Genomic DNA, 17,136 nt, shown 5'->3' with positions numbered 1-17,136 from the left:
TGGGATATCACACCAAATGAAGATTATTCCTCTTTCTTTTGTCTATGCTCTTCCTAATACAAATTGAAAAAAAAAATCGATAACGCGCTGCACCAAACACGTCGTAATAACGCTAATGCAAGCGAGCGAGCGATCGATCAAACCGCGCCAGAAGCAATATCAATCGCGATGAGATGCCGGATGGAATATTTTGTTCACGTTTCGTGCCGTTTCATTTTGATTAACGTATCCAAATGTAGATATTAATCCCGTAATGCGAATATTATTTGTTTAATGTCTCGTTAAGAGCGCCGTTACTTTGTCTTCTTTTTCTTTTATCGTGAGACAGAGCACTGTAACATTTCTATTCTGCTGATTGAAATACGTAGTGGAATAATTTGAAGAAGAAATTTTCTGCCTAACTCCACCCACTTACACGTCAGGACAAAAATCAATAAAATCCAGGACAAAATTTATTCGTGTCCTGCAATGTCGACCCGCAACCGATACTGCGTTACGCACATGCGTGTCGGCACTGACACTCGATTCCGAATCAACAACAACTTCGGCATCGCGTAGATATGAACGAACGGAGTTCTCTTACACAGAGAGATATGGAAATAATAAAAATTCAATTTTTACGAAATAAAACGTAAATTTGTAAATGATATATAGATTGCGAAATTATTTTTTAACATTTAAATGCAATTACGCCTTACACAATTATTTATATAAAATGATGAAGAGATTGAAGACAACAAATATCATTTCGTTGAAAATTGTAAACAAAGCTAAACACATCTCGCGAAATAGATAATTTACGATGTACATATTGTTTTTCGCTAAAATGAAATAAATACAATCCTTACTGCAACATAGTAAATAAAATATCTCTACATGGACTAATTAAATAAAAAATATTTATAAGCAAGAGCTTGTATATATATAGCTATATATAAATATGATATATAAACTCAAATTTTCTCTTTTATTAATATTTTCTATGAATTTTATTAGATTCATTTTTATTCCAATAAAAAGATTCATTAAAAGACAATTTTACACGGCTTAAATGGACTGTAATAAAGAAGTATATTTGGGTTTTATTAAAACAAGTGTATTTTTTACGCATTTGACATCGGAAAATGATTTTGTTTGGAATAAAGAGGGCTCAGTCTTTTGGATCACAAAGTGTTAATTATGATTAAATAAAGTCATATCTAAATTGATCAATTAAATTGCAATGTGTTAACGTGCACACTTGTTCTAACAAATAAATTTTCCAAAGAAATTCATGAGTTTAATTAATTTAATATTTAGCGCAACTTATATTATCGCATTATCACTTTCACGATCGAAATAAATCAGAACATTTTCACAAACGAAGAATAAAATACATTGTTTCACGCGCATCAAATGTTTATTATCGCATTGACAAAAAATTCCGTTTTCCACATTCTCAGCTTGTCTCTGACGTAAGACCTTCAAGGGATCGATAATCGCTACATCCATTACACTTTTTTGTAAACGAAAGAAAAAAAAATCGCGTATCGCTCGTATTCATCGCGTATCGATGATCTAATTACTAATCTATCGTTTATCGATAGTAGCCCGATGATCTCCCTCGATTTGAGAGATCGCGAAAATTTCGCGACGGATAATCCAGAAAAGAAAGGAGCAATAAATTACTTACCGTTGTCTCACAGGCACTTGATTAAAATGATCTTTCCGCCAAGTAAGAGCTGTATTAAAAGCCTTTGATTAACATCTTATGTAATAAATAAGGTGCGATAGATTATCGGGATGTATCGTGTGTGTCACCGTTATGTCAATCGCTCGTATCGTATCTTTGCCACAGTAGTCCTTGATAACGATAAACAGGTTAATCTTTATAGCGTTGCTTCAACATCGATTACACGTAAATTAATCATAAAATATTGATCTACTAACGATCACGCGGATTCTACTAAATGCCAATCATTATATAAATCGCAAACATACATCTTATTGCTTCAATATTTATTCAATCAATTAAATACCGTGTTAAATGCCTTAATCAAAATTTTCTCTTCCGTTGTTTTACTTTTTATCTTTTATAATTAGACTAAATTTATTTCATTACTTTTTTTATTTTAATATACTTTTGAAACCTTCTTCATTCAGAAGAAATAAATTTCTCTAGGACGTTAACATTAACTAAATGTAAATATAATTAAAATAGAAAATTACTAAAAGATGCATATATTTTTTTATGATCTTTTATGAATAAAATAAAAAAGAAATTAGATCTATATATCCAATATATTGGATATAAAAATATAATATACGATATAAGTCGGACGCAGAATGTCACATGCATAATAATATTTTATCAGTTTTATCACTCGATCAATTTTAACACTAACCAGTGAGTGATTTGTGTGACAGTTAAAATACAATAATTATCGTGCGCCACTATCGCGCAAAACAAAACAAGGAAGCGATTTATTTGTCACATTTGCAACTTGAAATTATTCTCAACATTCTAACAAGCGCGCGCATTTAATTACTTCAAATCAAACACATGATTCATCGTGATTATATAATCTCATTCTATGCAGCGAGCTTTTATACAATCCGATTCTTAATTAGTTATTACATGCAAGAAAAAAGCAAATTAATTGGAATAAATGAATTAATCAAATCAACGAGATATCAATTGCATATGCTTTTAGCAAAGAGTTATGTGTACGAGCTGATTATAGCCAGTTAATATTAATACAGATTAATGAAAAAAAATTCTTATTCATTGTTTATATTATAACTAGAATTGTGATCTGGAAAAAGACATATTTATAAATTAATACAATATGTTATAAATTAAAAAGAATAGATATACTCTTGCAAATAAATTGAATTAAGAGCTCGCTTGAATCATTCGTCGCGATTGGAAACGCCGAGTTTTTATTGACGCTATTGACAACTGGGCAAACATAATTATGAGGAATCACATGTGAGATGATACTATAGAAAAACTTTTTGAAAAATATAATGAAGAAAACTGTGACGAAGATTGGCTTCATATATTTAATATCTACGAATCTATGTAATTATATTTGCCTATGTACCTAGCGTCAACAACAGAAACTCGACATTTCCGATCATTTCTAAAAACATGGTAAATTGTTCAAGCGAGTCTCTAATTCAATTTGTTTGCAGATCGTTATATAATTTACACCTCGTAATTCTCCTTAATATGAAGTACAGCAATTTCTTTTTATTATAGTCATTGTGATAGTTTATAGTATGTATCGTATATATGTAAATATTTCAATAGCATATTTTTTCTACTGGATTTTAGAATATAAAATATTAAATTTAGAATATTAAAAAGATTATTGTATGAAAATGATTGATCTTATATAATCCAGAATTTAAATATTGTCAGTTTTACATCAAAAATATTTCGCATCAAAATCGCATTCTATAAACAAGCAATAAATCATCTTAAATGGTAAAAAAAATGAAAAAAAAAATTGTGAACAATTACATGTTTCATCATCAATGTTCCAGCGTATTTCACTGAGTCAACATATCGATCGAGAAACACCGGTTCGCCGACCAAGACTGTTCATTTCAGAACGACTCACTTAATTAAGTGGGTCGCCCTTGAGCTTCGGGAGATCCTCGGGGATTTACTGAAAAAAATCACGCTCTAAGGACCGTGAAGTCTTCTAACGACGAGTTTGCCAAATAAAAAACTAACGTGACACAGTTCGACGATTAAAGCTTCTGCTGTCTTCGGGTTTTGCAAATAATCGCTGTAATATGCAACCACTTAACCTGATTACGAGCACAAAAAGGTTACCCTTTCTAGCCTATAACCGCGGTTTTTATTGGCATGTATGCAGGGATTCTTGCCATAGCGATCCCTGGCACGTGCCTCCAGCTGGAGACACATTGCGGAATGCTTATTTACTGCGTTATCAATCTAAAACTGCTATAAAAAAACTCGTCAAAATTTTTTCGTGGCAATTGGGAGCTTTTCCTCCGAAATAATTGATCTTATAAAGATAGCGATCTAAATTAATTATCTTTTAAATTAATATAAATTAAGCCTTTAAAATCTATTTAATGAGTAATAGTAAAAAAAGTACTTATTTTGAAAATAATATATTAAATGTACAAGTAATTCTGTAATTTAAATCATAGATTCCAGATTTTTTTAAATTTAAATTTTAGATGCATATTTTAAAATTTAAAAAAGCATGAAAAAATAGAATATTTATATAAGTTTTTGTTCTAATAAAGATTTGCATTAAATTAATTAAAGAATATATAAGAAGAAAATATATGTTATCCCAAATATAATTTGTAAAATTAAAAATAAAAAACGATATTTACTGAAAAATGTTGAAATATTTCTATTTATACAGGAAAAATTAACAAGGATATATTACTTTTTATTACTAATTTAGTTTCAGTACAAGACTAATAATTTAGTTTTAGTAAAAGGGATTTTAGAATTTTTCTCAAAGGAAAGTTAATTTTGTTTAGAGAATCAAAAATTGACGCAATAAAGTATCCTTTTGCTGCTATTAAATAGATTCATGTTACCTTATATAAGAAGAGACAATATAAAATCCCGTTGCAAAAGAAAACAATTAATAGGAAATCAATTTCATCACAATTTTATTCCGAGACTTAACCGATTATAAAATTGACCGTTAATGCCATTAACATAAACGCGCAGACACGATGAATAATACGGCAAGAAGTCAGTTAATGCAAGTCAATCTTTAAACGATATCTCTCCACACGCAATCTTCACAGAACGACGAATGATCTAATACGTAAAAAAATGTGTGACGCGTGTAAAAAAAATAAGACTAAACGCTACTGGGGGAATTAATGTTGAAACGTGAATAAAATGATACGTCGCAGATAGTGCCATGCACAAAACGTGATCAAGTTCATTTATCTCGAGTGTACTTACGTCCGGTGCATCTATACTGTATAAAAATGCGCGTTACGTCGTCGCAAAGGTATCTCATTAAAATCTTCAAATGATAAATCAATCGGCAAATTATTCGTAAAAATTGATTTCATAATTAAATAATTAAATTCATTTTGTTATTTTATATAAGGATAAACTGAATATAAGAGCTAGTTCATAACTTTGTAGTACACATTAGACAGAAAAAGATACATTTTTTTGGATCATGAAATTTTTGAAAAGTTCTGAAATAGAGATTTTAAGCAGATTTCTTTTAACAAGAATTTAATTTCTAAGATATTTAAGATTGAAAGGGATAATCCTTCTCATGTTCTGCACTTTTGACATTTAATAATTCTCTTATTTCTTCTTTTCTATTCTATGATTTTTATTATATTTCCTTGTCTTTAAATTTTTTTTAAATCGGCAATTTATATAAGTTTAGTATAATTCCAAAAACTTGATAAAATATTTAATTAAATAATATTTTACTATATATTTACTATAGATTGACTATATCTTTTATTGCGCTATATGCTCGATTATTATATGATATTTTATAATGTTAGAAATAACTAAAAAATAGGCGAAAACAATATTCCAGTTATCCATAATCGTGAACAATGATTGTCCATTAGCTCCAGAGTCAAATAATTATAAAGTTAAAATGCGTTTTAGTAAAAACAACAATAGCTGACAGGAACGATCACTCAAAAATCATTTTAGTAATAAAATTATTCTTGCCAATGTTGAAAATGCGCAATCCGCGTCATTTTGCGTGGAAAAGTTTTCAGCTTCGGATATTAATCTTTTATATATTTGGGTTATTCAAATCAAAACCGGAATTTAGTTTTTAGACAGATAAAGAGACAAAATCATGACCAGTAAAGAATATTTATTTTTCAATATAATCTCCATTTACATCACAGCATTTTTGTAATCGACGTACCAATGCGTTAATATCGGCAGAATAGAAGGAGTTGTTCTGACATCTGAATCACGTAACACACACTGTAACAGACAGCTCCCAGAAAACCAAAGAAAAACTGCAAACATTTAGATTTCACATTGGTACATCGATGGCAAAAATGCTGTGATGTAAATGGAGACTACGTTGAAAAATAAATGTTCTTTATTGCTCATAATTTTGTCTCTTTACCTGTCTAAAAATTAAATTCCGGTTTTGACGTGAACGACTCAAGTAATTCTTAAGAAACTTGTTTCGCGATATTAATCGACATTAATATCTCTGTTTATTAATTATAGATTATATACTTACCAAAGGCAAATTATACTTAACAGATACGCATAAAGACTCGAAATAAACGACGCAAACGATGGCTTGTAATAGATAATGTCTTGCTGTGAATTAAAAATTTTCCATTTTCACAGTTTATTTCCACTGGAAAGTTTTGTTTGATTTTCCAACAGGGGAGTAGCATTACGTCAATAAAATTCCATTGATAATTCCTATGAAAAACGTTCTTATCGTTGGTCGAAGAATTATAATTTTTTACAGCTGTATTTCATAGTTGTCTCAAGCGCTTTGATAATTCTAAGCTTAAGAAAAAAAAATCTTGATATATATCTATAGAGAAATCGTCTTATCACTGTGATTACTCTTCTAATTGTTTTAATAAGTAAAAAAAGTTAATTTTTTTAGTGTATTTATTTTAAATAAACTTTTAATAACGTTTTATAATTAAATCCAAGAGTCTAATAAAAAAATACTCATATATTTTGCATTTGATTTTTTATAAATTTAGATCTAACTCTTTAGATTGCCATGGAATTCTAGCAGATACAAAGATACACACAAATGTGTGTGTGTTAGTCACAATAACTATGCGTTAACATTGTTTAGTTTTGCTACTATAAATTCTGTTTTAATACATATAATCTTTTTTATTAAACTCTTGAATTCTAAAAAGAAAAGATTTATTTTAATTGTTTCCTTTCTATTAATCAATATCAATTTTATAGTATTTACATTTGTTCTCACGAGAATAAAATTTAAATGTAATTTTATAAACATAAAAATACCAAACGGAATACTATATTATTTATTAGGTAATAGCAAAAGAGCAGCTCGCCTATATGATAAATAATTTTAAAAGATGTTTCCGTATCTTGCATTATAAAAATATATATCTGTTGTTATCTGTTAATTATTCATCGAAACTCTATAAATGTAACCTTTTACCTTAATAAAAATTTTATAAAAATCCATTTTATATATTTTCGCCGCCAAAATCTCTTAATGCTAACAATAAGTACTTTGAGAATTAGGCCAGCCATCAAATATTAAAAAGCGAAGCTTATTTTGAAATTACTGAAAAGTAAGAGGATTCGTCATTTATTTACATTGTAGAAACTTAATTCATATTTATTTATATTTTTAACAATAAATAACTTATTATGATGTGACTTTCTTATTAAATATCTTCTATATAAAATAACTTCTGAATTTTAAAATTAACATTACAATAATTATTTATAAAAAATTGAAGTATGTCTTTTGACATAATAAATCTCTTTCAAAATTAATTCAATAAAAAATTATCAATAATTATAAATATTAAAAAGTTTGTGGAACTTTTCTATCACACAAAAATTAATAACAGTCGCATTCTCTTCTAATTTTATTTGTTAGTTCATACGGTTATGATATGAGGCTTTGCTCTTTTTACGATAACCTTGGCAAAATAAGAAATTAAATTGACAGTTGATTCAACAATCATTGTTTTATCAGTGCGCCTTATTGAAGAAGCAGAATAAATGCGCATGATATCATAAGGTCATGATTACAATCAAATCTCTCTTTGCATAAAGTGCATGTTGTATAAAGTGTATGAAAAGTAATAACTTTTCGTTTAAATCTTAAGCAATTAGCGACAAGATGAAGCATTCGTTTAAATGTTTGTTTCGAGCAACAATATAAACGAATGAATTCTAATTGCATATTTTGCAAATTATCAAGCGGAAAATAAAATAAACGAACATATCAAAGCTATTATTAAAGCAAAATTGTCAAAGCCATTCTAGGATCACAAATGTTATATATCTGTGATATATATATGTATATAAAGAGTTTACAAAATAATGTAAAACGTAATATGAAGAAGACTGTAAAAATAAAAATCTTTAAAAAATTGTTGCTTTGAATTTAAATAATTTTTATTGATTTGGAAAAGATAGAAAATATATTTGTTGCATTTGCCTCTTTTGTATATTATATATTTATTGTATATTATATATTTTTTGCAAATATATAGCACCTACAGCTCTTTTGTAGTCTACACAGAGAGTTTTTTAAGGATGATCTAATTAATTGACATTACGTCATTTGCAACTGTTTTATGTCAACTTTATTATTACGCTGCTCTGAAATTAAAATGTTAAATGTTATGGACCAAAATACAAGTTATAAAAATAGATTTAAATTTCCATTCGCATTAAATTTTTTGCAATTTTAATCTTAATCAGCTGTTAAATAGCCATTTATAGCTTCAACCGCACAATCTGCGTTATCGCCGTAAGATACCACTCGTCCGAAGACGATATTCACGAGCGAGAAAAAAAATAACGAATATAAGACGTACCTATTAGCCAGCAGCATTAAAAATTTTTCCATTCTCGAGAGCAGGATAGCACTATCGAGATATTTGTCGTATTCTGGAATAGACAGATAATAGCGTGTGCGCACACACACACACACACACATACACACATACACACACACACACACATTATCACACATAATTTTAAGAAAACGCGATTAATAGGGCTAATTGCTTTAGGAAATATTTATTCTAAACCCTCGACTATTTTTATGGTTGCAACAAGAATAATTTAATAAACGGAGAAAAATAAAGCGAAGATTAATATCGCAAAATATCATAGTTCATTTATTATTCACATAACACTTTATAATGAACATATAAAATGTTACTTTTATTTATATTAACTTGTCATAAATCTATACTAACTACTTGTTTTATATACTTCCCAAAATTCATAACAAATTATTTATTATATAGTATTCTTTTATTATTGTATATTTAGTTTTATTTATTGTTAAAGTATAAAAGATTGTTGAAATAAATGCAGATATGTCTCAGCTAACTAAAATTAAAAAAACGTTAAATAATATTTTTTTTTACACTGAGACACCCGGATACTATACAGATATCATAATTTACGATAATCGGAAAAAGATTTCACTTTAACAATCGATGATCACAAATGTAAGTGAAAAGTCATTTTATGTGATACATATATATATGTATGTATGTATATAATTTTTTTTAGAATATAATGTATACATTTAAATGGCAATCAACGAGAGAATATATATGTAAATGCACATGAAGAAATGTTGTACATCGCATGTCGATGAAGCTGCATAAGCAAGAATTATATATACCTATATCAAAGATTTATGATGATAATATATGTTCAAACATAAGTGTGTGTATGTGTGTGCGAAAAACTTATAAACTTGAAACTTATGTAACTTATGAACGAGATAGCAAAGAAGACGATAAATTATTTGTGAGATTAACATTTTCTTCTCAGCAACTTTGATATTTATTTTTAAATTTGTTTCTTCTTTTTGCATATCTCCTCACACTTTAGTGCGCCAAGATCTTATATCTACAGTTTAACTTAATAATAAACAACGTCTTAAATTTTATCTACGCTATTTGATGAATGTTGTTATTAAATCAACATTCGTATACTAATATACGACAGTGCAAGAATTTTCGCGTTTGTCAGTGCTATTCAGGTATTTGTCGTTTTGAATCGAGCATTGCCCTGTAGCTCCTCCTGAATCTCTTGAGAAGATTTTCCCTTAGTTTCCGGTATAACGAAGTATGTAAACGCAGTAGCGGCTACCATGATGCTGGCGAAAATCCAGAAAGTCACGTCCGCGCCTAATTCATCGTTCATCATCGGAAAAGTTTTTGTCACCAGAAATACGAGGAACCAATTCAACATCACGGCAATACCGGAAGCAACCGCCTTGGTCTCTGCAGGAAATAGTTCACCCATCAGCATCCACGGTATCGGACCCAACCTGCGCATAAAACGTAAATGATTTACTTTTTATTTTTTATGTTCATTATAATATAATTATAAACACTTCAGTTATAATTTTTACAATTTCGAAAAGATCTAAGCAGTCAATTTATATGATTGCTAATTTTAAAGCAATTTTTAACATCAAATCATATGTTTATAGCATCCAATGCAAATCTTATAACTAGATCATTTAAAAATGCAAATGCAATTTGTTGCAAAATTTACCCGATAGAGAAGGAGATCATAAATAATGTCAGAGATGTGAGCGGCAGCCAGCCTAGATTACTGACGTCATTTCCGTTTGCCTTAATATTGAAATACAGACCAAGAGCTACAAGACTGACTGTCATAACACTCGAGGAAAATATAAGCAATGGCTTCCTTCCGGCACGATCCACAATTATAGCTGCTACACCTGACATCACCGTCTATCCAAAACGACATTTCAAATAAACATCGTCATCCACGACGATTAGGTAATTAACAATAATTGCGGAAGATGGATGTAGATATACATCACAGATGTATATCACGCTGATTACGATTATCATGTATAGTTAAATCGCAAAAAACAAATTTTGGAGATAAAAACTGCACAAGGGATTATATATACAATTCATATAAATTCACGTTCGATAAATTAACTGGAAAAAAATAAAAGCTAAAATAATCCTTTAAAAAAATAACTTTAATCAAATTTTTGAGATTTTGTTTGAGAAAAAAGTTTTCTGGTCTATTCTCCGTCTCAAGGTAAAATAAAATGCTTTAGAGACATAACATTTTTTCAAATTTTATAAAAATTAATATTTTTACATAAGCTGGATATCGATAAGCGTACCTGAACGATAGCTACGACAATAGAGGCGAGTTCCGGCGACATTGAGCTTCCGGATGCCTGAAAAATGGTAACGGTATAAAAGATCACTGCGTTTATGCCGGACAATTGCTGAAAGAACATGGCACCCAATGAAGCGAGTAAAGCTTTTTTGGCCGCTCGAGTGCGTATAAGATCGAATATGCTTGATTTCTTTGACGCTGCCTGCTCGGCCTCCCGCTGGAACTCTGCGAGTTCCTCGGACGGATCGTAAGAATCACCCCGGAGGACTGCCATCGCCAATGTGGCTTCCGGTTTCCGCTTTTTATTCTGAAAAAATTCGAATTTTTATTCGGATGAATTTAGTCGATGACAAATTTGATCACATTTTACTCCGATTGTTACAATTATTTTCTTAGATATCAAATATATATAATTGTTCTTTAATATAGAACATTAAAGATATATAAAAAAAAATAATAACAAGGCACAAGTCGGAGGATCCATCGATTTGACCTACCACTAGCCAAACGGGTGACTCCGGCATCCACGTGAAGGAAGCAAAGAAGCCGATCTCTACAAGAGCGCAGATTATAGCAAACGCCGTGTAACTCAAGACAACTCCAAGCACGAAGGCCACCAAAATTCCAAACGTGAGAAATAGCTGGAACATGGCACCGAGAGTGCCTCGGGTGGAAGTCTCCGCAATTTCGGAGATATAAGTAGGTACGAGGACGCAAGCTGCGCCAACGCCGATGCCCACTATAAATCTTGCTACGTTGATCAGCCACAGCTCGGAGGCAAATATAATGATCACCCAGGACAGAAGAAACGGAGCCGTCAGCAAAAGAAGCGATTTTTTCCGGCCAATTTTATCGGCCATCGGTCCGGATAGGATGGCGCCCAGCATCGCGCCCAGAGCCAGCAATGAGCTCACCCAGGATCCTTGCTCCTTGGTAATGACCAGCCATGAATCCGGTTCGTACAGCTGAGGCAGGACAGGAGACGTCCAGGCTAGAGCGGTGCCGACGCCGATAGCCATTATGGAAGCTCAAGAGATTTAAATATAAAGTTAATATCAAGAGGAACAAATTATATGAAAAGGTTTATTACGGTTATTTAATACTCAAAAAAATTCAATATTATTAGATTAATAACGGTTGAAAGGATAAATAGATAATACGAATAAAATGATTCTTTTATTTACTTTTTCCATGAATTTAGTGAAATTACGCAATTTACAAATTGTTTTTAAAATTATTTTTTTAACGAAGAAATTTAATGTATGACTATTTTTTAATATTAGAAATTTAAAAGTTTTAAGAATGTGTGGAATATTTATTTCATTTTTTGGTGGAGAACTTCGTGCTTTCCAACACCTACGCATTCAGGTCAATCTTATCAGTTTATTCATTCAAACCGTTGCACTCATTCGATGAAACCTACAAATTATCATCTATCTCAAGAACGGTATATCTTCTTCGATAAGATATACGAACAGAATTTCGTAAACTCTTCAATTATTTTCCTATCCATTTTTTCATATAATGAAGTTTTTTTTCAAGCAAGTTATATTACTCTATCAAATCAGTGATAAATAATGACGATATCCGCACTATTAATAATCCAGAGAGAAAAAGAAAGAGAGAGAGAGGGATAGTTATATTCTAAATTTTTCATATATAATGGATACTAATCGCGGAACATTTAGAAACGATTATCTGACATGCGTGATAAGACGGGCAGCCAGGCCGAATTATTTTATCGCGCTTAACTTCAACTCAACTTAATAGTAAAAGCCGCCGTCGCGAAAAGACAGTGATGCATTATGATCTCTCAGGGATGAAATGGATCGATTCGTGGAATATAGTCGCACTAGACAGCAAATCCACTGTTCTTTAAGATCTCAAATCCATATCAAAAATGTATGTATGTAAATTACATCGCATTGAATTCGGATGGCTTATGGACGAACATCTACATCTTTCATCTCAGAGCAAAATGCGACACTCATTTCAATAAAATATTACGACCATCGCCGGGTTTCAGTCAGCGAAATATGAGCTTATTTGGTGCGCGGAATTTTATAATAATGGAGGGTCCCTAACAAAACCAAGGCTTTACTGTAATTTTGCAGAAAAATCATGAAACTTTAGAAAATAGTCTGCCGACGCGCGCGCACGTAATAATTCTTTTTTCTTGTGAATTTATCATTTATTATACTTGCGGACGGAGTGAAATTAATACAACAAGCAGATACATCTGAAATGTGAATATTGTAATAAAGTAGCAGAATTTGAATTTATATACATAAAATTACCAAACGCGCTAAATGTTTGTAGTAATTATGCTATGTTAATGTGTTAATGTTTTTTAATTATTAACATTGTATTTATAAAATTTTTTATAAAAACATATCAGGAATAATAAGTGACATAATTTTTTAGTATAATATTGTAGCATGTTCCCATGTGAAATTTTAACTGCTTACAGAATGAAAATTTCATTATTTGTGTCAGGTAAAAAATACGTGTAAATAAAATAAGTTGTGTGTAAATTGAAAAGACAAACGTGTAAAAGACGTATTTTTTTAAATGATCAAAAATATACAAGATTTTATCTCGTTAATAACGGTATTATCTTCTTCCGAAATTAAGGGGTTGATCGTTTTTGTGTAGATAAGAGGATCAAACTTCTTAACAAGTAAATTTTGCGGATTAAAAAGATTTTAGGAAAACGTTATCAAGATACATGTTGAATTTATATTTATTACTTAGCAATTCTGTTATCTCTATATACTTTTATAATCTAATAATTTAATAAATAACAAAGAAATATAATATCAGGATTCTCTACCACAATTCTATTTCCAAAAAATAAGGCTTATAAGAAATTACTAACAATTTTCAGGCGTAAGTAATTATTAAAGTTTGAAATGCCCATATTTCCTACAGTCAAATCAATTGTTTGCGCACATGATAGCATATCGTTAATCGTGATAATAGCATAACGATTATCGACTGACACGTGCATTGCAGTAAGCTGATACTATCTAAATAAGCAATTATTATCGCGAAGTAATATAGAGAAACTAACCTTGTAAAAGGGATAAATGAATTTAAAAAATTATGAGAATCTATAAAGCCCTATTTTATATTAATTATTTTAATTATTTTTTTCTTCAAAGAGAGAGAAAGAGAATGCATTTTTAATCAAATTGGACATTATTTATTTTTGACCTTTAAATTTTCGATGTTCAGAAAAGTGACACAAGCAATCTATATTTCTTAATTTGTGTTAAGACAATTTTTATTAATTTTCATATAAAAACAAGTCTTTTCTAAAAAACACAATGAAATAAAATCATAAGAAACATACATTAAAAATGTTTATTAATCTGATATTATTAATGTCAGATATTTTAATATTAAATATCGTAGTGCATGTATAGATTAATAAATGAATTGCGCAATTGCAGAGAGGAAATATTAAACATTATTAATGATTTATAATTTGATGTACAGGTGCACATTTATATATGATTTACAGGTACACATTTGATACTATTAATTTGACATAATATACTCCACATTCTCTTCGAGCATATTAGTTAGTAAGTAAACAATGAAAATGGAGTTTAAATATGTATGTTCACAACATATTCGACAGGTTGTTTATTAAATATATGATACGTGCGATCATTTTAAACACATATGCATAATTTCAAGCACACAATGATCTAGTTTCCACCAAAGTCGTCAATCCGATTCTGTTTCGGTGCGCATCGAATTTAACGTACTGTTTCCACTGAAAGTAGAATAGAAGCGAGGAAGATTGATATTTCAGTAGAGCTAACTTAACTTTTGCTTGTGAATGTAAATAAACATAATCCTTGACAAATTTCTCGTTTATTTTCCATTTTGATAATTAATACGAACAAATGGTAACTGTTACGAACATCAACATATAGACTATATATCGACTATATATTGATGGTTACGAAATAATGAAAAGTAAAGGTTGGCACCATCTGCTTTCAAGCGTTTCTACCGCCTAAATTTCGTGTCAATTCGCTGCCACTCCGACAAAGCTTGTAGATCGGAGTGGGAGTGAAATGAACGCAGTCAGTCGTATTTCCATCGACTTAAATTTAGTCGTACTAGATGCGAGTTAATACTTCGGTGGAAACTAGATCAATGATATGATTATATAGTGTATTAAAAATTAAATACCGGAAATAGATGCGAGGTACTGCCACAACTTTTTGCCTTCCCGATGTACAGGAGCACCGCTAATCATCCCGGTGCCTTCCATCTTCGTGAATCAGGTTACCCCTCCGAGGGTTTTAAAGCACAAAAATCAACGTTTGCGACACTCGGCGATAATTTTGTTTCGGAATCGCCCTTGACACGTTTCGCTCACCCTTTTCCCTCGATTTTCCGAGTAACACGGAAAAACACTAATGACGAAGAAAAAGCGCAAGCCACATTTCGGACAACGCGAAGCCGCTCGATGCGAAATGAACGATCCGTTACCGGGGCCATCGTATATCATGACCGTCACTATCTAGTCACCGATTATCACTAATCTTTATCGGTTATCTGGTTCTCTTATGATCGAAATAAGAAAAATTTAGAAATCACGATAAATAGAGATCGGCGAAATGAATGATGGAATCAAAAACGAACGCGCGGTGCCGATATAGGATGAACAGAAATACGAGCGGATCCATAGAACGTATCCTTCATAGAATCGACGTGTCGCTTCGGTTTCTCGTCCTTGATATACTTCTCGCAATTTTTGTATAATGAGGAAGAGAATAAGAATTTTTTTCGAATATTTTATTCCTATATCTCTCGATCTTCGAGCTTTTCGTGATACTTTGATAAGTTAAAGTAAGGAAAACTGGGTCACTCAATTTAATTTTTATGGGAGACTCCTTTTTCATGCAAAATAAATAACATTTTTTATATAAAATATATAATGATAATTTCGTTAAACTTGATATTAATAAAACATCCATTTGTCGAGCTTCTTAATTAATATAGCAAGATATAATTATATAACATAGTACTTTAGAATACTTTTTTCTAAGTAATCTTTGCCGGTTACCGTGAAACTTTCATTAATCCTAAAAAAGAAAAAAAGAAAATTGTGTCAGAGATAGCTAACTTCCTTAAAAAATTTATAATTTGTTACTTCGAGAAATTAACAAAAAATCCATACAGCGCAAATCAGTAAATTAGAAAGTTATGCGAGATAAAACATATATGTCTCTGATTCGTATTAAAAATGGGATAATATATATACAAACTACGCAATAATTATCTTATACGTTGTGAAATTTATTGCATAAACACACAGTATGTTTGGACTTATAAAATATTTATGGAATATTTTAATCAAATGAATCTAGCATAATTACATGAAACCACAGACTTCTATATATTATACTAGACCGCTAACAGAGGTCTTGCTAAAGGTAAAACCAGAATAGCTATTTACAAATAGGCAGAATATAATTACTGCACTAATGGACAGAATATTAATCAATATTTGTCTCTAAATAACTATCATTTAATACTTGTTTATACATTACAATAGCTTATATTTTAATAACTGCCGGCAAATTGAAATACGACACAGAGTAAATATTAACCCAACCTATATATTCTACCTAATTGTAAATGACTGCTCTTCAATGTTAGCGGTCTAGTATAATATATAAAAGCCTGTTCACATGAAACTATGTACAATGAGAGTATTCATCGTAAAATGAAAATCATTTTGACGTGAAAATATTCGACAATTTTACAAATAAAATAAAAGCTCTGTGAGAGAGAGAGAGAGACACACACACAAATGTGACCGCTTACCGTTGGTGAAATGCTCCCTTTGCCACTAGAATCTCATGTGAAAGACATTTCAATTCAATTTCAACTGTTGGTAGAGCAATTTTCGATTTTCTCCACCGTCGCGTCGAATTTCGCGCTTATTGATCGCGCAAACCAGATAGATTTTAAATTTAATGTATGAATAAATCTTTCATATATGCAAATTTAAAAATGTACAATTTTTTTATAAAATAGATGAAAATGATAAAAGTTTTAGAAAATAATTTATTATTACAGATTTTCTATTGTAAGTAGAAAAATCGATAAGAAATTTTCTAGTATAAGATATACTCGATAGAAATTGCGATAGAATCACGTCGATAAATCACTTCTATATTTGATCGTGGATCGATATCCGGAATGCGATCGTATTTTATCTGCCGTCTTCG

General features: G+C 30.4%; 1 protein-coding gene across 1 annotated transcript; it reads right to left on the bottom strand.

Moving 5' to 3' along the window:
* Window positions 1-9,223: 9,223 nt before the first annotated feature.
* Window positions 9,224-15,740, bottom strand: LOC115239375 (facilitated trehalose transporter Tret1-like). The gene is made up of 5 exons (XM_029813863.1): window positions 15,086-15,740; window positions 11,374-11,903; window positions 10,878-11,183; window positions 10,265-10,467; window positions 9,224-10,034 (listed from the first exon to the last, which is right to left on the bottom strand). Exons 1-5 carry the CDS (start codon window positions 15,165-15,167, stop codon window positions 9,740-9,742), a joined length of 1,416 nt encoding a protein of 471 aa, XP_029669723.1. The 5' UTR covers window positions 15,168-15,740; the 3' UTR covers window positions 9,224-9,739.
* Window positions 15,741-17,136: the final 1,396 nt, after the last annotated feature.

The sequence above is a fragment of the Formica exsecta genome, unplaced genomic scaffold, assembly GCF_003651465.1.
Source record: "Formica exsecta isolate Colony F162 unplaced genomic scaffold, ASM365146v1 scaffold38, whole genome shotgun sequence".
NCBI classification, from domain to species: Eukaryota; Metazoa; Arthropoda; class Insecta; order Hymenoptera; family Formicidae; genus Formica; species Formica exsecta.
This window is presented reverse-complemented; position numbering and strand designations above follow the sequence as displayed.

Excerpts from the sequence above, each read along its gene's own strand:
- LOC115239375 (XM_029813863.1), bottom strand. The coding sequence starts at position 15,167 with ATGGAAGGCACCGGGATGATTAGCGGTGCTCCTGTACATCGGGAAGGC. Across the intron at positions 10,468-10,877 it reads TTGTCGTAGCTATCGTTCAG|ACGGTGATGTCAGGTGTAGC; the intron begins GTACGCTTATCG and ends CGTTTTGGATAG. Across the intron at positions 10,035-10,264 it reads ATGATCTCCTTCTCTATCGG|GTTGGGTCCGATACCGTGGA; the intron begins GTAAATTTTGCA and ends TTTTATGCGCAG.